The 25,412-nt window shown below is 46.3% G+C and overlaps 2 protein-coding genes across 2 annotated transcripts in view; one reads left to right on the top strand and one right to left on the bottom strand.

The window, feature by feature from the left end:
• The window catches only part of kif5ab (kinesin family member 5A, b), a 61,426-nt gene extending 49,912 nt beyond the window's left edge, over positions 1 to 11,514 (bottom strand). Inside the window, exon 1 of the mRNA XM_076025270.1 lies at positions 11,075 to 11,514. Within this exon, the coding sequence (XP_075881385.1) occupies positions 11,075 to 11,203 (129 nt within the window). The 5' untranslated portion in view covers positions 11,204 to 11,514. The remainder of the gene's footprint in view (positions 1 to 11,074) is intronic.
• A 2,055-nt stretch (positions 11,515 to 13,569) lies between these two features.
• On the top strand, positions 13,570 to 25,180 carry dctn2 (dynactin 2 (p50)). The gene is made up of 14 exons (XM_076025293.1): positions 13,570 to 13,768; positions 14,068 to 14,136; positions 17,139 to 17,235; positions 17,593 to 17,654; positions 17,802 to 17,900; positions 18,922 to 19,082; positions 20,397 to 20,550; positions 20,795 to 20,860; positions 21,121 to 21,159; positions 21,339 to 21,416; positions 21,678 to 21,749; positions 22,532 to 22,634; positions 23,535 to 23,626; positions 24,305 to 25,180. The coding sequence occupies exons 1-14, from the start codon at positions 13,733 to 13,735 to the stop codon at positions 24,389 to 24,391; spliced, it is 1,215 nt and encodes a 404-aa protein (XP_075881408.1). The 5' UTR covers positions 13,570 to 13,732; the 3' UTR covers positions 24,392 to 25,180.
• The last annotated feature ends 232 nt before the right edge of the window (positions 25,181 to 25,412 follow it).

Here is a 25,412-nt window from a genome sequence, read left to right as displayed (position 1 = left end):
TACAGAAAATCTCCCGGTTTCAGTTCGCTCGCCTTTCGACCTGCCTGTCTTTGACGAGGGGGAAATCAGGGAGTTTTTCTGATGGTTCCTGGAGCTCAGAGTCTGTTAAAATAAAAAAAAGGGGGGGACCTCACTGCTCGGCACCACAGCGTCAGGGGCCGCAATCACCAAATGATTTTAACCTTTGTAACCTCTCGCTGGTCATAATCGTGTCAGAATCAGATCAGGATTCAAATCCCTTTCATCCACTCCATCAACTGCTATCTATCAGCAGCCTGGTCAGCCTTTTTGGAGTGACTTGACATTTTGTTAAATGTTCCAATTTGCTGTCCTGCCAAGGGGAAGATAAGCGCAGATGTACGGAGTGATACAGCACTAATGTCACTGCTGCAGCCGCTTCGCTCAATTCAGACGGTGGGTTGCTGCCAGCCGAACCAACAGTTTGTGCATGTGTTTGTTTTCAAATGCGCAAAGTAGTAGAAGGTAAGAGCATCTGTTTATTATGAGGGTCTGCAGTCAGAGGTGACTTTCTGGAGTTTCGCTTTTTAAAATGAGCAACATATTCTTCGCAAACCAGTTGCTGGTAGGAGGATTTTGTTGCCTCTGGACAGAACCGGGCTCCACGTTCAGCCCTGTTTCCAGTCTAATTAACAAGCTAATCTAGCCAGCTGCTGACTGCGGCGTTCCGAAGTGCTGGAGGTCTTTTCAGTGCATGGAAAAACAGCTAATTATGTTTTGATCCCATGACAACTGAAGAAACTCAAACTCTCTGGCTTCTCAAGATCGCGTAGCGAGATTAAGAAAAGAAAAACCAAACATGTCTATTTTTTGTGGCGCTATGATGAAAAAAAAAGTCTTCACGTTGCAGTGTCAGTGAAGCTAATTCTGCGGTTCTATCTCTATAGGGGTGTTTTTGTGCCTCAGAAGCTAGAAAATAAACTTGACCGTCAATGTCACTGGTGTTTCGAAGGTAAACTGAACAATACTTTCATCAAATTTCACAACAATTCAGCGCAAGTTGTTCATTCTTACAACTGAAATTGTCATCTAGTAACACGCTAGAAACGTGCTGTGGGCGAAAATCACACCGGCTCCAATAGAGAAGCGCTGCAGCCACTGCGCAGTGTGGGAGTGTAAAAGAGGTTTAAAGGGTGGGAGAGCGAAGAAAACGCTTGTCAAGCGATGACAAAAGCGCCTCATCGCCTCAGCCGCGCGCAGACTGTTTTGGTGCTTGCCGGCAGTGTCACCTTCCATTAAGGTCCTCTCCTGCGCCCGCCTTTAAAATTGTTTATGTTGAAGATTAAGAGAATTCCATGAAAAAGAGAGAGAAGGAGCTTGAGGACAGAAATCACACCTGTCCAAAGTGAAGCGGGGATCAGCCAGCTCAGACTGGAGTTAAGAGCTCCTATTATCAGCTAAGACACACTCGGAGCCCAGCACGCAGCGGCAGAACAGAGACCCTCCCTGTTCTGTCTCCAGCCAGCCAGTCCTCCCTCCCTCTCAAAGGGGAAATCTGAATATTTTCCATGACGTCAAAGCAAGTGCCAAAGGTATTAACGGCTTCAAGTCATTTCCTCTGTTTTTGCAAAGCACCACCTGTATTTTGTTGTTTTCTTGTTGTTTGTGTTGTTTTTTTTTTTTTGCAACATGTCGAAACTAAATTCAGTCAAAATAAATTAAGTCTCACAAGACTCGAAGGTTTGCGGCTCAACATGGAAAATATGGCATCCGTGTTTTGCTACTTTTGCGCTAAACGCATACTAGGGAGCGCCGTGACCTCGATGAACATCACGCTAATGAACGATAACATAGCTCTGAGTGAGCAAACGCACCAGAGGGAATCTTTTGCAAGTCCGTTGGATTTATTTCACGCATCTGTCTGAGAAGGATTCCAAAGGAGGGAGTCGATTGCCAGATCCTTCAGTTTGTCAGTGGGTGCCACATGACAAACAATACGAGGGGTGAGACTTTTTTCTGAACCCGGACCACCAGGCGATACCCAAGAGCCGACAAAATGTTAAAGTGAAGTGGAGATACATAAAATTTGCATTGACAGTAGTGGGCCTGACCTCCCAGAGGGTGCGTCCGACCCCTCTTACTCTCAGTACAAGCAGCATGCATAATTGTGCGAGCGAACCGAAAGATGACAACGAGGAAAGAAAAGAGGAGAAGCAAAAGGGAGAAGGTGGAGCTGATAATAATTCAATGTAACACTGACAGTTTGGCCTAAACTGTGGTTGGAGACTCTTGTGTGCCTCAGTGGAGGCTCAATGGGCGGATTCGCCCAGAGAAACGGTGCTTATTCCTACCAAATGAAATGTGAAACGTAAAATCTATCGAGACATTTGAAGAAATCTAAATATCTGGAAGCACTGGATTGGCGCATACTGATGTCACGGTTGTGAGTGTAAAACACTTTATTTTGCAGGTTTCCCTCGGGGACTAGTAAAGTATTTCTGATTCTAAACCTGACCCGTTTTCAATACTACGTCCCAGTGTTATGTTTCTGGCACTCAGGATACAGTGTACCTGAAGGTTAAATGTTTTACCTCTAATTGATTGCGCTGGGTATGGATTGCACTTTAAGGATTGCTTGCGACGTGATGTGTGTCTTTTCTTGTCGATTCAGTGTGTCAGTCTCCACCCTCTTTGGACAGCCGCTCCGTCTCCTGTCTGTCTCCATGTCTTCATGCCTGCATTTATGTGCACGTTTAGGTCTTTAATGAACTTTGACGTTGAAAAAAACTCTGTATTTTGCAATATCTTTGTTAGAGTCTTTTTTATGAACAGCATCATGGCAGTAAACGCTACATTAATTTCCCCCTCAGACCCAGATAGACTCCAGTATCACCACTGGTCACAATGCATCACAGCTTTAACAGCACCAGTGACAGAGCCGGTAAGAGGAACAGAGATGGTGCCTTTCTTTGCTCTTTGAATTAGGAATTGTTATCCAGCTCTGATAAAACCTTTGTAGCGCCCGTCCATGTCAAAGCGCCTGCAACAGCGGCCTGTTGTGTCGCAACTGGAGCGGAGCAGCCACCTCTTTGTCCTCAGCTGACACCGATTGATCCTGCTGTCCTCCAAACAGATGAAAACAATCCATCAATTGAGCTGCGATGCTCGGGAGTGAAATTGCAGCAGTTGTGATTACCTTTCAGAGAAATACTGCAGTTTGCAGATGACACCTACATTTATTCCATATATTTAATGCTGCCAATTCAGGACCGCTATTATTTGTTTTGCTTGTTCTCTCACATGCTTCAAACCCAGCAAACTAATGCTGAGCAAGGAAAAGTATGGTAGCATGGCGCCTGATGCTAAACTTCTGGAGTCCTGAGACCTCCATATTGTTAACATCAATCAAAGCTATATCCCTCAAACTCCTTATCGGTGTCAGAGCTTTTCTTTAAATGTTACGTTGAATAAGAGTTAAACAGATTTCCGTTTTTTAGACGTGTGTTTTTGTTTAAAAAAAAAAAAAAAAATCCACCTCAGAAATCGTGAACACGATGCAGAGATGTAACTGTCTGTTGAGGTTATGCTGACACTGATCAATATCACAGGTCCATCCCCATAGTTTTTTTCATAGCTTTTTTTTTTTTTTCTGTGTTCAAACAACACATCAATGCTTGATCACGCAAAGTGCTACCAGCTAACAAAGTTAGCGGGGACATTATTGAGACTTTCCTTAAAGCACACACATGAGCACCGCTGTTCCAACCTCCTGATTCAATTAGGGGAGGAAGTCATATTCTAATTAAATTAGAATGTTGGAAACTTTGAAATGTCGAAATCGTCGACATCTCAATGTCTGTGCCAAAGGAACGCCGAGATTTTCTTCGGCCTCGGCCGACCCTTTCAATTAAATTTGGAATCTGAGACCTCAACTCTGTGACTGATCCCTGAAAACCCAATTGCTGGAGGAAGACGCGTAATCCAGCAACTGCACCGTCGAGCTGTTAATGACCGCATGTGCCAGATAATGAATAATGAATTAGACCATAAAAGGGAAGAGGAGGGGTGGAGACGACGCTCCAGAAATGTGTGTACGCTTCCAGCAATTACCAAACTCACGGCGAACAGCTGGGAGGAAAATCAAGCTACGGGCTTCAGTTCAAAGCTTGTGCCAATCCCTCCGCAAAAAAAACAGTAAGGTTCTCTTTTGAAAACTATTTAGAATGTTGCGAAGCAAAGTAATTTCGACATTGAAGAGCCACAGGCACGGATAAAAAAAGAAGAAAAAAAAAAAGCAACGAGAGTTTGCATAAAATGTAATTAATCACACACTGGTGGAGCGAAGCAGTGAAGTGAGAGAAATGGAAATAACAAAAACAAAAAATGGGATGCGATTATTGGGAGTGAAGTGAGAACAGCTTCACAGCTCTATAGCCTGAAGATTTGTATTTTGGTTTTGTTTTTTAGGTCAGGACTGAAACAGATGTAGCGCCTTAGTAGCACTTTGCAGACATTAAAACAAGGCAGAAATTTATGCTGGCAGAGATGTGTAGCCCATCTACCTTCAGTATATGTAGACAGGGCCCTGAGTTGAGTAATCAGGAAAGACTATTTGCTAAATAAGAAACCTTGTTGTAAAAAATATAAAGAGTAGCACTAAATAAATAAACCTACTTAGAGGACAACTTTGAAAATAAAACACTTTTACTTCACTTGATGAGGAAACAGTGCGTCACAGTCCAACTCAAAGCACTTTTCAAAGAACAAACAACTCAACCATCGAACCTCAAAGCAGGGTGCACACATTTTTTTATCATGAATATATTCCCTAACGTGATTAACCAAGGCGAAAATCAGCCCAAGGAAACCTTGAGAGGACGTCTGATCCAAAAAAAAAAAAGAGAGAAGAAAAGAGAAGAGCCGACGCACACAGAGGTAAATGTCAGTGTTCCGGTGCGTCAGATCAATAAGCCGAGCGGGCGGCTACTTGAAGGAATCCTCCCCCGGTCTCCTTGGGTTAGCGTCTTACTATCATGCTCAGGGTGCTGGCAATGGATGGATGGATGGCTGGATGGCTGGATGGCTGGCTGGGCGGGCGGGTGGGGGAGGGGTTCTCGGACGTGCGCACACGTGTGCAAACATGTGCGCGCGTCTACACCGCCGATGCCCTCGGACACACCAGGGCCCAGGCGCGGCGAGCGGGCAGAGCCGTGGCTAACGAGCAGAGGGAACGCTTCATTAGCGCTCCCCGCAGCCCAAGCCTGGTAGTCACGGCCCGCCGGCTGTCGGAGAGAGGAGGAGGAGGAGGAGGAGGGGAGAAGTGTTGACAAACTGGCACGCGGCGTAAATGAGAAATGAAATACAGCGGAGCCGAAGGACCTGGTAGCTCCGGAGAGAGGCCTGATGGTGAAATCGGGGTCGATGTCGGGGGTCGTTGAGCCGTGGCAAGTGCGCGGAAAGGCTTGGCTCATCTCGCTCCTCGAACAAAAGGACGGCCAATCTCCCCGCTGCACGTCGCCCCATTCTCACAACCCCTTGGCGCTGATGGCCAAAGAAGCAAATTTTTTTCCCTCCCGCCAAAGTCACTTGATCCCTTAACTTTCCCAGAGCCGCTGACTGACAGGAGCTTCCCCTCCACCCCCCGACACCACTGGAGCGCGCCAGAAGCCTTTACCTCGCCTGATGAGACGACAGACTGAGCCGAGCTTATTTTCTTCACATCTTCCCGCCTCCCCCTCCCCAAAAAAAGAGAAAAACTGCTGCTGCGTTGCAGGGAAGTGAGCAGCAGCATCGGGAACACAGCCAGAGCGGAGAAGAAACACAGTGTAGAAGAAAGTGGGAAGAGAGGGAAGGAGCAGAGGAAAATATGAGGTCCGGTCACTGTGTTAAGATTGCAGATGCTGACCCTGCCCGGCAATCCAATTACACCGGCTAATTGGATCGGGTGTGTGCACTGCGGTGATACACTTGGAGTAGGACTGTGCCAGTGTCTGGGATGCAGAGGGGAGGGAGGACAGAAAACTCTTGCTTATTCTTTGACGTGTGAAGGCGGCTAAAGCCGCTTTTTTTTTTTAAAAAAAAGAGACGCCCTCGAGAACTGACAGCGCCCGATGCAACAACAACCGGCGAGAAGGAGGACTCGACAATGAACCTGGCGCGCAGCATCGCCAGCCTTCTGGAAGCTGCGCCCGATGCCTCCTCCCCCCCCCTTTTTTTCTCTATGCATTCACACCTAAACAAAAGAGGTAATAAAGCAGGGAGGAGGGAAGAGCCGCAGCTCCGTAGCGATACAGCCAAGCGAGAGAGGCCCCCTCAAGAATTATCGGCTAATTCCTAATGACATTATATGACTATTTTGGGCTGAAGCATGGCATCATGTGACCCACCCACCCACTCACCCCCTGCCCGAAAAGAAAAGCTTTATGGAGAAAAGGGAAATGAATTCAGGATGTACCCCATGCGACGAGATGGTTCTAATCCTCCATCCTCCCTGTAAACAAGGTGTGTTCTGCGGCTGAAGGTTCCTGGGAGCGCATCGGAGAACAGGAGCCGGGGGAGAGGTAATCCATAGAATTATAAATTGGCGCTGCTGAAAATGGAGAATCGATAAATCTCTAATGCCCACGGTTCAATTGGACTAAAGGGAACCCTCGCACGTTCTCCGTCTCGGATAACCAGCCGCAGCCTGAGGACAAAAATGTAAAAAATACGAAAAAAAAAAAAAACAAACAATCCCATGTGAGAAACGTCAGGCAGGTCAATAGCTAATTTAGAGTGTTGATACAATGGGTGTTTCATCAATATTGCCACTCGCCGCGCACACGCATGAATAAGCGCCTGACAGTCGCCTTTTCTTTCCATTTAGGTGCAAAATTGAACCGGTTCAGTCAGCATCTTGCTCCCGGTCGCATATAGAAAAATTGCACGCGTCCGTGCACTCGGGAGTGCAAGAAAGCCTCCATCCACTCGGCAGTATATACGGCCCTGCCACCTCACATCCATACGTCACCGCCGGCGAACACGCACGCAGACATTTCACGTCTTGCCGGCTCGTCGACGGCCAATGGGCCTTTTGTTTACTCGTAAAAAGACATCCGATGGGTCCAGGGTGTGATTTACAGCCCGCTGTAATTTTTCGCATGTCGGAAGATTAGAAGAGACAATCTGGGCTCTGTTTTCGGAGGTGAAATACTACAGTCTTCTCCCTGGAAACTAATACAAAGGCCTGCAGCCCGGGTGCGGCTATCGGTCTGGCTGCCAATCACCCCTGTGGAGATCCACAGGTGGCCTGGCGTCGGAGAGGAGCCTTTCCAAAAAATGCCACAGCCCGTGTTTTTTTTTTTTCTCGCCGCTTTGTCACTGAAGCGCCGACGGTAACTGCGCTAGAATGGCAGCAGGTGTGTTTAAAGCAAGGGACGCCGCAGCTACGGGATGTTCCCTTCCAACGCGCGGCGCGATTCTTTCATGATCCGACAAACGAGCGACCCTGCTCCCGCGTTCCGTTTGGTGCCGCTGATCAGATTTTTCAGGCTCGCCATCCACGCGGGGAAGGGCTCTCATTAGGCTGCCTGTCAAGCAGTCTGCAGAAGACGAGACAAAGGCAGAGGAGTGGTGGAGGAGCCGTTTAGCCGCTAAAGGGCCGCGCGCTTTCCAAAGGATGCGACGGAAAGGGGGGGGGGGGGGGGGGGGGAAGCACCTGCAGGGATGCGGGAAGATCATAAGGTCATTTGCAGACATGAGGGCTGTCAGAGTCGATAGCTGACGAGACAAGTGACGGTGTGCAGGTCTTTTGAAAAATGCAATGGTGTGCTTCTCCTGCAAAGTATTCAGATTTCAAATTCAGCTCCGTCTTCGTTAATAACTCCCTTTGCTATTATAATTATTTGTTATTATTTAACTAAAAGCTTTTTACAAAAACCTCTACAGGTGACAGCAGGTAACTGCCTACATTTGACTGCCTGTTTAGTTTGCCTTTGAGACGGAGCATGTATCTATTTGTCCTCCAGTTGCTGCAAACGATAAATAATGTAACGACAGGATAAACAGGCAAAGCAGACAAAGAGGTGCCTGGATACGTAACCATCTACTGCCGTTCAGAGGTGTATAAATCTTTAAGGCTCCATGTCATGCACATTTATTTTGAACTCAGAGGTGTTGTGGAGAAGCCTTGCAGAATTTTACTTTCTGAAAACAGCATATTTAACCATCTGTTTACAGCATCCTGCAAAAAAAAAAAAAGAAAAAAAAATGGTCCTTGACCTTCCACATGTTGAGAAGGGAATGAAAATTATATAAAAGTGAGGAGCCTGGCTTTGGTTGCTCATGCTGATCTGTGAGAGGTGCTGGTGAGTATTGGGCATTGGTGACATCCAATGGGTCCAGAGTGTGGAGGGCAGGTGTCCAGAAATGTATGAGTGCAAGTAGAAAAAGCAGGGGGGAAAAGGATGGACTCGCCCCACTACTTCCGAGGTCTCTGACTCACAGAGACCAAGTCAGTTTTGCACATTGCAGGACCTTTCAAAGTAAGATCTAAACTCAGAGGAGCCTTTTTTATGCTGTTTCTTCCTTTTTACAGATGACAGGAAAAAGAATGTTCACACAAACCTTTAAACAACAATGCACCAAGGGAACTACAGAACTGAACATTACTTCACCATTGTTGGTTTTTACCCACGACAAAATAAAACAGCTGAGGCTGGGAGTTCTGTCTTTGCAACATCACTCGGTGCGTCTGCGTGGTTGTCACTCCGAAGGCCTTTGTTTACCTCACAGATCAAAGCCGTCTGAAGCACGGACAAGTTTTTTTGGTCGAGCATAGAACACTGCACGGGAAAAATCCATGAAAATCTCCCTACAACACGTCAGTCAGATCCTGCACCTGACTGCGCGTTGCTTCGTAAACCAACGCAGAGTTGTGTTAATTAGTGGAGACACATGTTTGGCCAACGGAATATTAATGAGAAAAGAATAAACACGCAACGCTGAAATATTTATGATCCATGCTCCATATCTGGGGGTGGAACCTATGCATGAAAGTGGCTGGTTTCCAGGCCTCGGGGCAGGCTTTCTGGGGGAGTGCGCGTTATCGCCGGGGGGAGGGTTCACTTCAGCACAGCCTTTAAACCCAACCATGATGCCGAGCCAGTGTTTAAGTCGAGGTGTCAAGATCATTTGGCGAGCGTGAGCGTTCAGATTTCGACCCTGGCTGTGAAACACTCACCGCGTTACCTGCCAGACATCGACTCGACGTTCTCGCGCAGGCAGACGTTCCGCGGAATTTTATAAGAAAACCAACCGGCCGTCTTTAACCGATCATTAATCCCGCCTGCCAGCTGGCCGATCAATCAGCAATTTAATTCCCCCAACCCACTCAGTCAGGCGGAATTAGCCGCATGCAGAACCAGGCAGGTGGGATCAGCCTGTTTTTCTATCAAGGGGCAGAGTGTGAATGTTTAATTGTCTTAGTATTCTAACTCCCGGGGGCATTTTCTCTTTTTTTTTTTTTTTATTTCTACTGAGAGATTTCCATACAGCCTCAAGATTAACAACTGGAATATATTTCCGTATACCTTGAAAATAAAACCCTCCCACGCACCACTTGAGCAATCAAGGTGGCACAGATGAAAAAATACTGGCGTCTGTGTGGTAAGATCAGGCACAGCCGCCGCACGGTACCGCTGGAAATGAAGATAAAGACGTCAGTTTGCAGGCACGAGCTCTGAAGGCTGCAAGTGGCACACGGCAGACACCAGGGGAGACAGTTAGTTCATTGCGTGGCAGCGTGGCCTCTCTTCATAAAGACACATTGCCCTGCGTCGGCGCGTTACAAGTGACATTAGAAGAGAGAGAGAGAGAGAGAGAGTTTGCATTCCGTCTTTGTAACGCCATCAGGATGGTGACTGGGAGACATTTCTCAACGCTGCCAAAGAGTTCACGAAGATAAGAGTCCACACCCGTGTCATCTTTAAACACATGGAAGGGCGGAGGGCGGCGACGTGGAAGATTTCGAACCTGCCACTCCTCCAGCAAACAGACGCTCAAGTGTTAAATCTGCACATGGAAGACGAGCCGCTGACACAAAAAAGCCACGGAAGACAGTTCGGAGATGCCCTGTACATCTGGTGTCGCTGCCGTCATGCATGTTAATGTGTGTGCGTGTGCGTGTGTGTGTGTGTGTGTGTGTGTGTGTGTGTGTTAACCCCATCCCAGACATGATCAGCCGACACATTTGCATTTATAGAGATATTCCCTCCCGCTGTACCCCACAGCCAGAAACATTTCATAGCACAGTGGGTGTGTATGTTGTTGGGTTTTTTTTTTTTATTTCATTGCTGTTCCGGTGTCAGTGACAGCAGTCGCGAGCCCACATTCGCACCTAAAATCTATTCCGCTGGACCGAGCCAGACCACAGAGCCTAATTATCGCGGCGGGGTTATGGATTTGCACCACCTGATGACTAAACAGTGCATTAGAGGGCTGACAAGTCCAAATCAAACCTTCAGGCTTCGCCCGGTTCATGTGACACGAAACACACCGGATACCAATTGCACACTGTGGCACCAAATAATGAAATAATGCATTAATGAGCCCCAGTGCCGGATGAAACACACACACACACACACACACACACACACACACACACACACACACACACACACACACACACACACACACAAACAGGTCTCTTTTTATTTTTTCAATCTAAACCAGATCCACTGCTTCTGAAAGATAGAGCAATAAACCTCGCATTACTCGTGTAATCAGGCTCGTGGGTGCCAGCTGATTGGCCCAGTCGAGCTCTTCATTCATCCACTGTCAGTCCAAATGACTGACACATCTCAGCGTGCATCGCTCGCTCTTTTTCCTGGCAGCACCTGAGAGACGCAACATGCTGATGATCACCGACGGTTGGCTGCCTTGATCCCTGGCTGTCGGGCGCACTGAAGCCCCCCTCAAGTCTCGTCTGGCCGGCCGCGCGTGATGGAAAGTGTAACCACCACCACCACCACCACCACCACCACCCGGTTCATCCACCGCGCGGAAAACGTGGTTAAAAATAATAATGATAATAATAATAATGATAAGGGGAGGGAAGCGCTTGTTCGAAATAACTTACCCCGAAGAAGACGGTGTCCTCTTTCTGAAATATGGGGATGAACTTGTCTCCGCGGGTAATTTCGGACTTGTTCAGTGGCCGGAATCGACACAGCACCTTGATGTTGCATTCCGCGTTCGCATCAGCCATTGTGCGGGAACAAACAGTGGCCGGCGGGCTCCAAAGGGATAAAGAGGGATTTCCACAGGAAAGAGGGAGAAAAAAAAGAAAATGAACTAAATATTCCTCACCGGAACGCTGGATGGGAGCATCGGCTACTGCGCCCGCGAGCAAGCAGAGACTGGCAGACGGAGCATTTGGAAGGAATTTGGGCAACTATCGACTTTTGGGTGAGTCTCCAGCCAAATTCATCAAAGGAATGTGAATAGAGGAGGGATGGGGGGGGGACGGATCTGTTGTTTTGAGGTGTCCTCCAGCTGGGGGGGGGGGTTGGTTTAAGTCGGTTGGCCGGTGGAGAAGAAACAGATGGAGAGTTGCATGCGGGGAGTGTATTCCACACTGGTCCGGTCGGCGGTGTCTGGATGGGGCTGCAGGTTCCTCGGCAGCGCGCCGCGCATCGCTGTCATCCCTGTGCTCTCTCACTGGTGGGCGGGGCTTAGAGAGGAGGCGGCTCCGCTCCCATCATCAGCACCAGCGGCTGTAGTATGGACCTCCCACATCCCTCATGAAAGTTCACGCTGATCAAAATGTACACGTTCAGTATGTGTCGTCGTCCCGTCCCCAACCCCCCCCCCCCCCCCCCCCTTTTTTTTTTTTTTTTGGTCATTAAACAGCATTAAGTTAACAGTCAAAAAATTAGGAGCGTGTGTGCTACTGCAAAACATGGTAGAAATGTATCCGAATAAATATGAGATCAGAAACACTAATATTGATGTTAGTGTTTCTGATGTTTAATTGTAAAAGCATCCATTTTATTTCACCACGGAGTGAAACAACCCCAGTTGGATACCCTGTGTTATGACTGCATCAGACGTCAGCACATAGTCAGACCAATGTGTCTCAAGTCATGTGACAGGAGGAGTTGTACAGCGAAATAAGGTACATGTTCCTCATGCAAACCCACCAGGAGGCTGGCTGAGAGCACCGGCCATAATTGTGCCCACCAGGCAAACAGAGATTGGCAGGCAAAGCATTTGGATAAAAGAACGCACAACCACCCGAGCCAAATTCATCAAAGGAATGTAAATACAAGAAGACTAAAAATGCCAAGGATGCAGAAAACTGATCTCGGCGCCGCTGAGTCACATGACTGTGCACCTGAATGCAGGCTGCGAGGAGGAGCAAAGTGAGCGGTGCAAGATGTGGAAAAAGGAGCCTTTTTTTTTTGCAGACTTGCTTTAATGGAACATGGCCAAGTGGGTAACTAAGCATTTTAATCACATCCTTTTAGTATGAACACCAAGTGATGTAAGGATTACTCTACTATCTCCTACCCATAAACTACTGCTTTGTATTTATTTTTCTAATAATTAACATTTATATCTACACTAACAACAGGTTCACGTGTACAGAGGCGGTCACATTGCACTAGTGTGCTTGTGTCACCTCGGTTGTGGCGTCACAGAGCAGCTGAGGGGCAGCACGAAAATACACGCAAGAAAGACGTGTGATCAAACTGGACATCAGAAGACTTGAGGAGTTGTCTGTCCGAAAGAAGAACGCTTTTAAAGTCACGCTAAAATCCCCCGCTCGATGTGTGCTGTGTCATTCTGCCGACCAATGAGATTGAAGTTAACAGCTGAGGCTCGACTGACGCTGTGGCCTTGTGGCTGTCCATTATATTAATTATTATATTCATTCACCGTTAATGTATGAGTGAATACAATACATACAATGGTTTACTTTGCCATTGGTTTTTTTTTTTTTTATCTAAAATGTGAATTACGGTCAATTCACTCACAGCTTACTGTTGACACTCACAACCCCTGTGAATGCTAAAATATAATCAAAGGTCAACATCAGGTTCAGTGGTGTTGTGTCTAGACTAAAGATAGTGCCAGATGTTGTCAGTGACATTAAAAAGAGAGGAATTAATTTCTTGTTTTGGGAGGGACGACGAGAATGGCTCGTCGTAATTATCGATCGTCGTTGACAGTTACTTGCGCGTTCCTCTAGCCCCCTCGTGTGGCCAGTTTTCTTAAGACCTTCAAGATTTAATGAAACGTCTTTTTTTTTAAACACCAAGCTCGTCAGACGTTGGACATTACGAAAACGCATTAGCTTGACGGCCAAAAAAACAAAAACGTCTCAAATAAATCCAAATAGAACATTCCTGAACAACAGAAATAGGACGGCGACGTCATATGGCAAAAAAAAAAAAGAAGAAGAAGAAAAAAGACAGTACGCATGCGTACCGATACGGCACTCTTTCAAGGTACGCTCGTTTTGTTGATTGTGTTCTGCCGGTCCGCGTCCCCTTGTTGGAGTTGCCGTTCGTGTGCACGCAATCACCGCCCGTTGGTGTCCGCTTGTAAGAGAACCGAACAGGGGCGCTGTCAAATCAAGCCAGTGACCACATCAGCCTGGAAACCTTCCCTGGCTGAGACAGTCATCCTGAGTTAGCTTTTGTTACGATTCGGTTCGATTGTTTGCAAGCTTTAGGGAGGTCTATTTCATCCTATCGAGACGCGTGGCTCTGATTTTAGGTCCCCGCGAACAATGGCTGATCCAAAATACGCAAACTTGCCTGGAATCGTAAGTGGCTATAACACTAGCAGACACATTAGCTTGGTTGCTACATGGCAGCGCTAGCAGCAAGCTATGACAGCTATCTTGGCTCACATTATTACTGCCTCCTGTTTGTCTGTATTCATTTTACGTCTTGTGCAAAAAACTTAGCAATGGAAAGTAACGAACGTTTTGATAACAATTTCGTGCTATGGTGATATACCGGGATACAAAGTCAAAGATGTGCTGAATTAGACCGGGGCGTTGGCCAGACGAATAGAATAGCCCCAGTAATGTTAGCTAATGTTGTGTCCTGTTTTCTGTAGGCGTTTAACGAGCCGGACATCTACGAAACAGGTGACCTCCCAGAAGATGACCAAGCGCAGTTCGAGTCGGTAAGGGACTGACATTTCAGTTGGATACGTTACTATTTAACATTCAACGACGCTCGACTGACTAGCTAACAAGGGCTTACACCGACTAACGTATTTTTCTTTTTTCTTTTGGGATCTATGTTCTTGTCACGATAGCCATACTTTTTTTTTGACTCACTAAAAAACAAACAACAAAATGAATTACAGTGTAACAACGCACCACTAATGAAAATCATGTCGTTGTTTAAAAAAAGAAGAAGAAGAAGAAGAAAAAAAGTAGAAGAAGGGTGGAGGGGGTCATCTGACACACTGTTCTCAAAAGCTACACATATCAGGTTCTATTTCAGCTTCAAAATCATGTTTTTCTTTAAATTTGCCATTTTCAGCAATATGATTTTGTTAATATGAGATTAATTTGATTACCTAGCCGACTCTCTGTCCAAACAAAAGTTAAAACACTTGTGAAATATTCCAAACCTAATTCAGACGTTGTAATGTTTCAGACTTATCGCTGTCGTCCTTCCAGTCCTCGTGCCGGGTCCGAGCAACGGCTCGCGCTCGGCCTAGTTCATGTCGATAGTTAAAGGAAGCTCATTGGAAATGAAAAGATGTGAAGCGACCAGCAGTGTGAATCCTAATTGGCATTTTCCCTTCCATGTTTCCCCTCACTCGTTCTCCCCCCCTACCCTACCTTGCCCCTGTTTTGACTCTCCCCCATCCCCTGCTGGGACCCTAGTTTGTACAAGTAAGACTGGCTCCATTACACTCCACCAGAGTCTAATGCCATGCTTCCCATGCATGCTTACTGTTTATGTCCTATAAACCTTTCCTACCTTTTATTGATTGGGACAAAGAAATGAGATCCAGACTGATGTAGTGATTCCTGCTCTCTCATTCATCCAGTACTGATTGGTACGGAGTGGAATTTGATTCTTTTCCTCCTTTTTTTTTTTCCTTGTTATTCCAAACAGTTGTGAGGTAATAGTAACGTTGATGGGTCAGCGTTAAGTTGCACTTTCACAGAGTGGTGTTTTTGGCAAGGCAGCGACGATGAGCCTTTTTTTTTTTTTGTCAAAGTGAGGAGTAAGTTAGAGGGTTTTTAGTTTTTGCTGACAGATGTGACTTCTCTAACCACACTTTTCTCACAAACTAGACATTTCAAAGGATCCTATACACTGTGCCTCACATCTGGCATTTGCACTTTGATGCTGTTAAAAACATCTTGGCTTAGTGTCTAAGACCCAATGCATTCAATATGGTTCCAGTAACGGCACCTCTCTTCAGTTGGCCTACGACTTTCAGTGAAAGTCACTGAGGGAATCGCATGTTGGGATGTTCTCCTTGAGTCATCGAGTAATAAGTACTGCAAAGTCCACCAGCTGGGAGTAAAATGCAAAAATGACATTGAAAGCAGTGTATAGGGGACCTTGACTTGTGCTTTGTTAACCACCTTGGTCGGGAGTGGGGAAAGCCCGACTTGAGAAAAAACCTGCATGTGTCCAAGCAATAACACACTCTGACTGAACGATGCCTTATTTCGTAACATCTCCAGTCTTTTTTTGACTTGCTGAAGTCTTCAAGGCACCGCGATAACACCGCCACCATCACACCTACTACCCCCCCCCCGAACCCCTCCACGCACCTCTAGCGTCACGTCTGAGACCCTAAAAAAAGCCTCCACCAGAGCACCGAAGGCCCCACTGCAGGAGAGAGTAACTTGCGTGCACGCGAGCCTCCTCCCCACCCTAAAAAAAAAGTCACCCGGCCAGGGCAGAACGGAACCGGAGGCCTCTCAAAGACTGAATGCTGTGTCTCTGAAGTTTTATGCATCAGCTCTCAGAACACTGATTCCTTTCTTATCCCCCCGACCCCCCCGGCCAAATGTTCCTGCTGTGTGCATGGCATGTGATAACCACATTAATCTGTGTTGTCTTTCTCTTCCCCCCCGACTTCTCTCTCTCTCTCTCTCTCTCTCTCCCCCTCTGCTCCTCCGTTACTCTCTAACTCTCTTTGGGAACCCAAGGAGCTGGTAAGAGCCTGACTAACTCTGCTCCCCCCGCCCCCCTGACTTCCCCTCCTCATCGCTCCCTCCATCAGTCTCGTCTTCCGTCTGGTTGTTTTATTTTTTTGTTTGCTTGTTGTTGTTGTTGTTGTTGTTTTTTTAGTGTGTTAGTCTGTGTGTGTGTGTGTGAGCCCGGACTCGTGCCATCTCTGTGTCAGTGGGGTTGTAATCCTAATTTAGCCTCTTGTCAAACACACTTAAACGCTAGGAAATGTTTTAATCAAGTCGTCCACGTTTTGTCGTTGCTCCCTGTAACAACTAATCAAGCGGCTGTCATTTAGAAGTTAGGATTTAATGGCCGACATCTTTGGTTCCATGGTTTTGTCTGACTGATTTTACTTTTTTTTTTTTTTTTATGAAGACAAGCAGACCAAGTGACTGCTCGGGATGCAACTGAATTCCGTTCAATCTGTCTTTTCTTACGATTATCTCGTTGGTTCTTTTATCTCGGACAGAGATTTTTTATTTTTTATTTTTTAAGGTTTTTATTCCCCTGCCATGTCTCAGCGTGTTCTTCCGCCTTCGTCACGTGACGTCGGTGTGTGACTCGTCTTTATCAGCTGATGCTTATTGTAGTAGGGTAAATGAAAACCTTGCCAATCCATGTCTGCGATAAAAGAGCCAACGAGACGCTCGGGATGCGTATTTCTGCACGCTGGCGTTCAATCAGGACCCTAAATTGATCCGCCAACGACCCTCAATTGATCTATTTGGTGATGATTGACTATTAAACTGTGTCCAATCTGTGTAACCGGTCACACACTCATTGATTTACACACGCAGTTCATTTATTTTTTCATTACAGAGGCAATAATGGCCTCGTTTCCCTCAGATTTAACAAAGCTTGCAGCCGTATCTCAGCCCTGCGTTGTGTTAATCGAGGTTCACCGGTTGATCTCTCTGCTCTGGCGTGTTCGCGGTGACTTGTCTGTCGGTCTTGACTCTGTTGTCTGAACAATAGGAGGAGCTCTGCAGCGACAGCGTGGAGAGGATTGTGGTCAACCCCAACGCCGCGTACGACAAGTTCAAAGACAAGCACGTCAGCTCCAAGGGGCTCGGTCAGTTTGCATTGCATTATGAATCAGCCCGCGGCTTTTATCGCGACTCCACCATGAACTTCTGAAGGCCTGGCTGGACGGTGTCACTACTGGCGCTAATGAGGACTGAGAGTTAAAGCAATTTGAGCTTTAATTGGGTCATAATTCAGTTTTGTTTGAAGCGTCGCAAGGAGGCGTTTCCCACCAGGCTGTTCAACCTCCTTGGATTTATTATCAGGCAGCCAGTCCCTGTCTGAGCACAGCTTCAAATTGTCCCATATAAGGATGCGTTGAGACATAACACTTAATGTGGATGGTATTAGTGGAGTGGTGACGTGCTACAGTCTGCTGATTTTACTGCTCTTCACTTTCCCGCAGACTTCTCAGACAGGATCAGTCGAAGCAGACGCGTGGGCTACGAGTCTGGAGAGTTTGAAATTGTGAGTTCTTCTTGTCCCGGTGTTCCTCCTCTCACCTTCGAGGAAAATATCACACCGCTACAACTAGCTAATTCAAGAGGCTTTCAGGGTTTGGAATAAACCACTTGCTCTAATGTCGCATTAATCACATCTCTCTGCGGCCCGCAGCTGGGAGAGGGCTGCGGAGTGAAGGAGACGCCGCAGCAGAAGTACCAGCGTCTGGTGAATGAGATCCAGGAGCTCGTTCAGGAGGTGGACACCATCCAGGTGAGCGACACACTGGAATTCAGCGCCAGTGGCCTCTGGCTGACCGGACTGGCAGGGGAGGGTTGTCTTTGACTGTCTGGGTGTGGCAGCTGTGACTGTCTTACGTTCACCTTGGGGGGGGGGGGGACTTCTCTGTCTTCATCAGACTTAACAGAAACATCTTTAGTACTTTAGCACTGTCCACCATTCACACACGCAGCGATTACACTGATTAATCCGATTTGCATTTTGCAAGTAAGCAAGTTTGAGATGTGGTGTAGATGTGGCCCCGCATCAACTGGTGGGAGGTGCTTCACTTTGTCCCCATGTGTCTCGTTATTTGTTTAGACCGGGAAAATGTATCAGACCTCTGAATTCTAATCTGAAGAATGAACTAGAAACTAACAACACGCTGGGAAAAAAAAACTCACTGGCAAAAAGAGGCTTCCACCTCATCCAACTTTGAGTCGTTTCAGGCACTTGGAAGAAAAGCTGTCCATGCTGTCAGCTTCCGCATTTCATCCCAACTCTCCCCCACCAAGTAATATATTACTGTAATATAATTGTAGTAATGTGGCAGTTGATGATGTTTAATAGCTGCAGATAGGATATTGTCTTAATGCATTTTGATGGAGACTGCAGTGAGATGCAGGTGAAAGGTGAAGTGAATAGGGGCAGGTTTAAATAAGATTTCTACTTCTTCCTGCTCCTTTTCAAGCATATCTTAAGTTTATGGATATTTGTTTTCTTAGAGGCTTGTATATATATTTTTTTAATCTTTTTCTTATTTTATTCACAGTGTTTGTGTTTTGTTTTGTTTTTCTTTTATGTCAGAATAAAGAATTCAATTTAAAAAAAAAAGTACTGGAAATGTTTTCCTGCCTCGCTTGCTGCTCTTGCTGTAGCTGGACCGGAGTCCGTGGCCACTGGGACATCCAGTTCCTGGCTCGTGGACCACTTGCTTTATTGTTTGGCACAAAACAACGGGTTCCGCTGCGTTGAGCTCAGCCGTTCACTGACTCGTGTGCCCCCGTGTCTCCAGGCTGCCACCAAAGAAAACAATGCGGAGGAGCGGCTGACCCCCATGGTGCTGGCCCAGCAGGCGGCTCAGCTCAAACAGCAGCTGGTGTCTGCGCACCTCGACTCGCTGCTGGGACCTCAGGCTCACATCAACTTGGCCGACCCGGATGGAGCCTTGGCCAGGTGAGGTGGGAGGGCGGGGGGGGGGGGGGGGGGGCGCAGGCACGAGGCAGTAAAGCTGGAGGAAAGGGCAGCTGGAATCTTAAGCTGTGACCCGAGAGGGGATCGTTTGGGGAAGTAGGGGGAGGGTGTAAAAGATAGCTGCAGAGACGGGAGTGAGAATTAATTTGGCCGAGCCTCGGGTCCAGGTCCTGACACAAGGATAGAGAGAGTAATAGAGGGAAGGCAATTGTTTAATAAAAGGAGGAAGTTCATCTGGGTACTAAAGAATATAACGGATGAATGACTTAAAACTGCAGATGTTAAAAATCTCAATGAGAGAATAAAATGTCCTGCATAAGGTTTTGCACTGTCAAGACCAAATGCAACAGATGTCTGGAGCAGATCTGAATAGAACCAAGGTCACCGAAACTTGACATTTCTCGAGCTGGCCAGTGAAGGCTAGATGACGGCAGCATACATACGTACACATCAGTCGATTAAAATGTTTAATTGTGATTAATCACGATACAGTCCTGAGTTAACTAGTGATCAATCGCAAATTTTTTACCCAGCTTTATATGTGACTTAACAAGACATTTATCGCGTTTCTTGCACTATAGGAGAAATTGGAGCTGACAATAATAATTCCTTTGTGGAAATATTATATTTTTATTTTCATTGGAACATTCCAAAATGATACTTAAACTGTCCAGATACTCGTAGTGCGTGTGTGCGTGTGTGTGTGTGTGTGTGTGTGTGTGTGTGTGTGTGTGTGTGTGTGTGTGTGTGTGTGTGTGTGTGTGTGTGTGTGTGTGTGTGTGTGTGTGTGTTTGATCTCTCTCGCACTCTGATACTAGATACTTACAAATATAACCTACACAAATATGATCGTGTTTGTCAACCGCGGTATTTTATTTTGAAAATTGCTTTTATTTTGGAAAATTAACCAGATTTTTCGTGGTTTCTTTGAGTGAATTCCTGGCCAGCGTGACGCGGCTCGCGCACAAATTACACCGGACGCCGCAGATGCGCGCCACTCCGATTCTGGTGTGAACGACGCCATTGGTTAACAAAGGGCACCGAAAGGAAGAGGCCTCCATTCAGCAGCGTTCTGCGGCGCTTCCGCCTCCGATGTGAAGCTGTGAAGTTAATCGCGCGTTAGAAAAATAGTGTTGTTAAAAGGAGTTTGAGTTAATGTGTTAATAGCGCGTTAATAGCGCTATTAACGCGCTATTAACACATTAACTTCGGCAGCCCTAATATACATATGCATGTATTTATTAATATTAATACAATTCTCTGTCTGGCTCCACCCTCCCCCCCCTCCCCCCGCAGACGTCTGCTCACCCAGCTGGAGGTGGCCAAGGGCGGCCGCAGCAACGCGGCAGGAGACGCCAAGGTGCCGGCGTCCACCAAGGGGCCGGACGGGGTGATCATGTACGAGCTGCACAGCCGGCCGGAGCAGGAGAAGTTCAACGAGTCGGCCAAGGTGAGGAGGCCGCGGAACGACGGCGCCGCCGGCGGCGAGCAGCGAGCGGCTGCAAGTGTCGGGCGTCACGCTGCAGCAGATCAGTGTCAGGACGCGTGATGAATGGGACAAAAGAAGGGAGGGAGGGAAGGAGGGAAGGTGTGCGCGTGGGTATTTGTTGACGTCCCGTGGGATGGTGGTGTTGTCGTCGTCGTTGTTGTTGTTGTCACTGGCAGCCATGCGTTTCTTTGCTGTCTCCCTGTAGGTGGCGGAACTGGAGAAGCGTCTCGCTGAGCTGGAGATTGCCGTTGGCCCGGGATCAGACAAACAGGTGCACAGGCTACACACACACACACACACACACCCTCTCTCTCTCTCTCTCAAATGCCTTGTTTTTTTCCCTTTCTTTCCTTTTTTTTTTTTTTTCAATTTCGTACCTCACAACGGCAGATTTGTCACGCCGCTGTTGCTCTGTAACCATCAGCAAATTGCAAATGCAATCAAGTCGTCCGCCCGCTTTATGTAAATCACAGGGACGGCTCATTGCTGTTTGCTCAAATGTATTTCCCTCTCTTTGTGTGTGTGTTGCAGGGGCCTCTGAGCGCTGGTGTACAGGGAGGCAGTTTGATGGTACTTTGTTTCAGGACGCACTGCACGCCGTGTCTGTATTCATGAGTCGGCCCGTTTGATGTGCCGCCCCAGAACTGGGCCGCGCTGCAAAGATGACAACATTTCTTTCTTTTTTTTTCCTTTTGCTACTTCCAAGTAACTGTGTTTGGTCTGGGTTTTTTTTCTTTTCTTTTTATCAGGACACCATAGACCTCCTGCAGGCGAGAGTCAGCGCACTGGACTCCAGCACTCTGGATCAAGTGGAGGCCAGACTGCAGGTTACCACTTCAATCTGATTGTCTTCTAATTTGTGTTTGTCCAGTAAAAAAAAAAAAGAAAAAAAGAAAACCTAATTTAGAAACTATACCCTCACTAAATCTTGTTAAGAATAGAGACGAGTATTTAAAATCTATATTACGTACGGGGCGGTGTCTGAAAGTTGAAAGATGTTGTGGCTTTTACAGGGAAAGAAAAGTAAACCTTAAAGTGGTAAATAACTTAATGACCTTTTTCATTCGTTTGTTTGTTTGTTTGTTCAGAGTGTCCTTGGCAAGATGAATGAGATTGCTAAACACAAGACAGCTATTGAGGACGCAGACACACAAAACAAGGTTTGTATGTCACTTGTGGTGCAACAGCGACTGCAGTGGTCAGCAGTAACCGTGTTCACTTTCTGTCAGAACAGATACTCCATCTGTCCACTAATCTGGCACCTTTATTTTTTTTTCTAAGGAAAATAGTGTTCCTGGTAGTTTATGATGACGCGGTAGTTTGGGGAAGTTGACGACAGAGCTAGGGGGGAATAATGGGGTGGAGAAAATAAAAGATTGCATGTTCAATTTGACAGTTTGCTTTTTTCATTTCAGTTGAATTGAACCTGATTGATCGAGACATTTAATTTGTGTGGGAAATTGACTGTCAAATTCTGTTTATATCTTTCAATACTTGGAGAGAGAAAAAAGTAGTTCTATAAAAAAAAATAAAAAAAATCGTAGTCCCGTCATTTTTGCATGGCACTGTTGTACTCCACAATGGCCAGGAGAGGGCAGGCCATACCAATCGTTGGTTGTTGACACAGGAGGTCGTTGTGTAATTCTGTGTATTCTCCATGGTGGATAAAATTCATTTTAATGATGATGATTCAAATGGGTGAGATGGCTTGATTCACTGTTAACACAGTTAACAGTGACTGGTTTCTAAATGCAAACCAGTCACAATGTTTCCGTTCAAATTACAGTTTCGAGCTTTAGTTTTTTTACAGTGACTTGGTTGAGCTGTTGTACGTGCTTAGGGCGCATACACAACCTTTCTGTCCATCCATTGTTTTTTTTGTTTTTTTGTTTTTTTATTTGGTTTGACTAACTGTGTTTGTGTTTGTGCGCCACTCGCTCAGGTGTCGCAGCTCTATGACGTGGTGCAGAAGTGGGACGCCATGTCCACATCAGTACCCCAGGTGGTGCAGAGGCTCGTTGCCGTCAAGGAGTTGCATGAGCAAGGTAACGCACACGAATCGAAGCCGTTACGCCGTCCTCGCCGATGATAAAGGTGCATCTCACAGTATAAATGTACTGGTGTTGACAAATTAGTTTGCGATGAGGATAATTGTCTCCGGGGGGGGGGCGCACCCCACCCCACCCCACCAATAATTACATCAGTGAAACTTTGGTAATTTATGTTCCGTTTCTTTGACGTGCTTATTAAACGACCTTGAAATGACACCCGCGAGAGTTCAAGGCGAGAAATAATGTAGGTTAGTGGGGGAGGGGACTGGCATTTAATATTCAAATGATGTGGGATGCAGCCGTAAAACATGAAAGGGCACGAACCCAGATTACATTCCAGGCAGAATCTCTGCCGATAAGCAACAGTCGCCCTGTAAGAAATTAGCATTTCCAACAGCCGAGTGGAGCACGAGAGATGAACATAATCAAAAAATTGCTTTTAAAGTGATAAGGAAATTATCAACAAAAAAAAAAAGGTGGCGATTCTGTTGTAACAAACCAAATCTTTTTCCTTTTTTTTTTTTTAAATAAAAAAATGAAAGTCTCCACTGGGAGAGGGATGCATCGTGGGTCTCTTCATCAACTTATGTCTGGTCGTTTTTATTATAAGCAACATGAAAGAGCCAGAGATATTCCAGATAACACTAATGAGGGATTTGGTCATGAGGGGACACAAAGATCACAAATCACTCAAATTTAATTCTACCAGTCTGTCACCAGTCTGTCCTGAGCCTCACATTGAAAAAGCAAATGCATCAAAAGTGTTCAATTTCCAGCAATTATTTCTAATTGTTCCTCATCTCTGCTCACATCCACTGGGACTCTGGAACAAACGCTTCCATTTTGTTTGTTTGTTTGTTTTTGTTTTTGGTTTGATGGAACCCGCCACCGCAGCCATGCAGTTCGGCCAGCTGCTGACCCACCTTGACACCACACAGCAGATGATTAACAACTCCCTGAAGGACAATAACACCCTGCTATCACAGGTAGGAAGCTCGAATATCGTTTGTTAACTCTTGGGGCTGTGCGTTAATTCGATTTTAAATCGAAATCGGATCATTAGTCAAGTTTTTGCACTTTATTCATACGTCGTTGTTCAAGATGATAGAAAAACCTTTTATTTTGAAAGTGACGTTTGGTGTAAGACGGTTAAGGTTGTCACTTTATCCACAGGGGGATTAATTTATGTCTGGTTCTCAACTTTTCACTTTATTCCCAAATAAGGGAACTTCATCTTTGTTAAAGAAGAACCTGCTCATTTTCAAGTGAAGTTTGGTGAACGTGAGGCTCCCACTTCATTAATCTTTGCTTGGTTAAGTGGCCATAAATGTTGTCACTTTACTAAACCTAAGGAGGATTTACAGTATCTTTTAGTTACACTTCATTAACCAATTAGGAAAATTTCTTTAATTTTTCTTTAAAAATTAAGATAAATATTTGCAGTAATTTGTGTTTTTTTTTTAAATTTGCAGTTTTAAATCAAAATCAAAACCAAAAATCGAGTTTTCATAGAAAAAAAAAATCTGCGATATGCTTCCACACTGCTCAGTCCAAACGCGCAACAGCTTGAACCTTCACACATGGACTCCTGCCTCTCCTCGAGTCATCCCCGTCGCTCCCGTCCCCGTCTTTTAAGCTGGCCTCTGCCACTTTGTCCCCACCAGGTCCAGCAGACGATGAAGGAGAACCTGGCGGCCGTAGAAGAGAACTTTGCCGCACTGGACCAGAGGATGAAGAAGCTCTCCAATTAATCCCTCTTTTCGGGCCGGTCCAGGAGCGACTGAGACACGGACGAACACGTGCTGGCCAGAGAGCAGCGAGCGGCGACAACGAGGCCTGAACGCGTGTCCTTCTTGTCTGCTCCTCTCTTGCTCTCCTCTTCGCCTCTGCCTTTCTGTCACTACGAGGAATGTTGGAGAGAGTTGGAGAAGATTGAAAAACCACGCAAAGAAGAAGAAGAAGAAGAAGAAGACCAAACACACCCTCTCCTCCTTGCTTCCCCACTTCCTTTTCTTGCATCAAATTGATATCAGACGCCGCTGGTCGCAGATCCACCCCCCCACCTCCATCCCCCTCCCCCTCCTCCTCCTCCCGTTGAGCTTACTCTAGTTTTAGCCTTGATTTGTTTTTATAATTAATAGTTATTGAATAAAAGATTCCTCCTTACCTTTTGGAACCTTAAACTAATACTGGATTTGTACTGTACAACCGGTCACATGGATGGTCGGCGCTCACGTCGGGATGATTGGACGACACGTTCATGTTGTCTACGTGTGTAATGAGAGAAATGGTGGGGTGAATATTTGTGGTAGCGGGCGAGTGTCCGGGCCAAATCACCCGAAGGAAAGCTTGTAAATACGCCCGTGTACCTTATTGTTTCTTCACGCTCGGTCACCTGTAACTATATTATTATGGCCGAGGGCAAAAACACCGCAGACGAGAGTTTTAATCTGCTTTGTCGATGCCTGCGAGTCAGCTGTGTTGTTCATCTGTGGTCATGGAAACCAATCAACAATAAAAAAAAATCAAAGTGCGACAAGCGCGGCCTCGTCTTCGTTTTTTCTGTCCGAGAAGAAACGTTGGAGTTTTATTTTAACATTTGTTGTTGGCTCTGGGGGGGGTTGGGGAGGAAAAAAATTATTATTCCAGATTGAATGAATCCTGCCAGTTGAGGTGGACCTTTGTTGTCGTCGCCCTACAAATGTTTGGCTCCTGTGGCCATACCTTCCTTCCTCCACGCAAGAGCAGTCAAGACAGGGATGATGTAAGATT

This window comes from Nelusetta ayraudi, unplaced genomic scaffold (assembly GCF_046127955.1).
Source record: "Nelusetta ayraudi isolate G7.1 ecotype Tasmania unplaced genomic scaffold, CSIRO-AGI_Nayr_v1 ptg000017l, whole genome shotgun sequence".
In the NCBI taxonomy this organism is placed as follows: Eukaryota; Metazoa; Chordata; class Actinopteri; order Tetraodontiformes; family Monacanthidae; genus Nelusetta; species Nelusetta ayraudi.
This window is presented reverse-complemented; position numbering and strand designations above follow the sequence as displayed.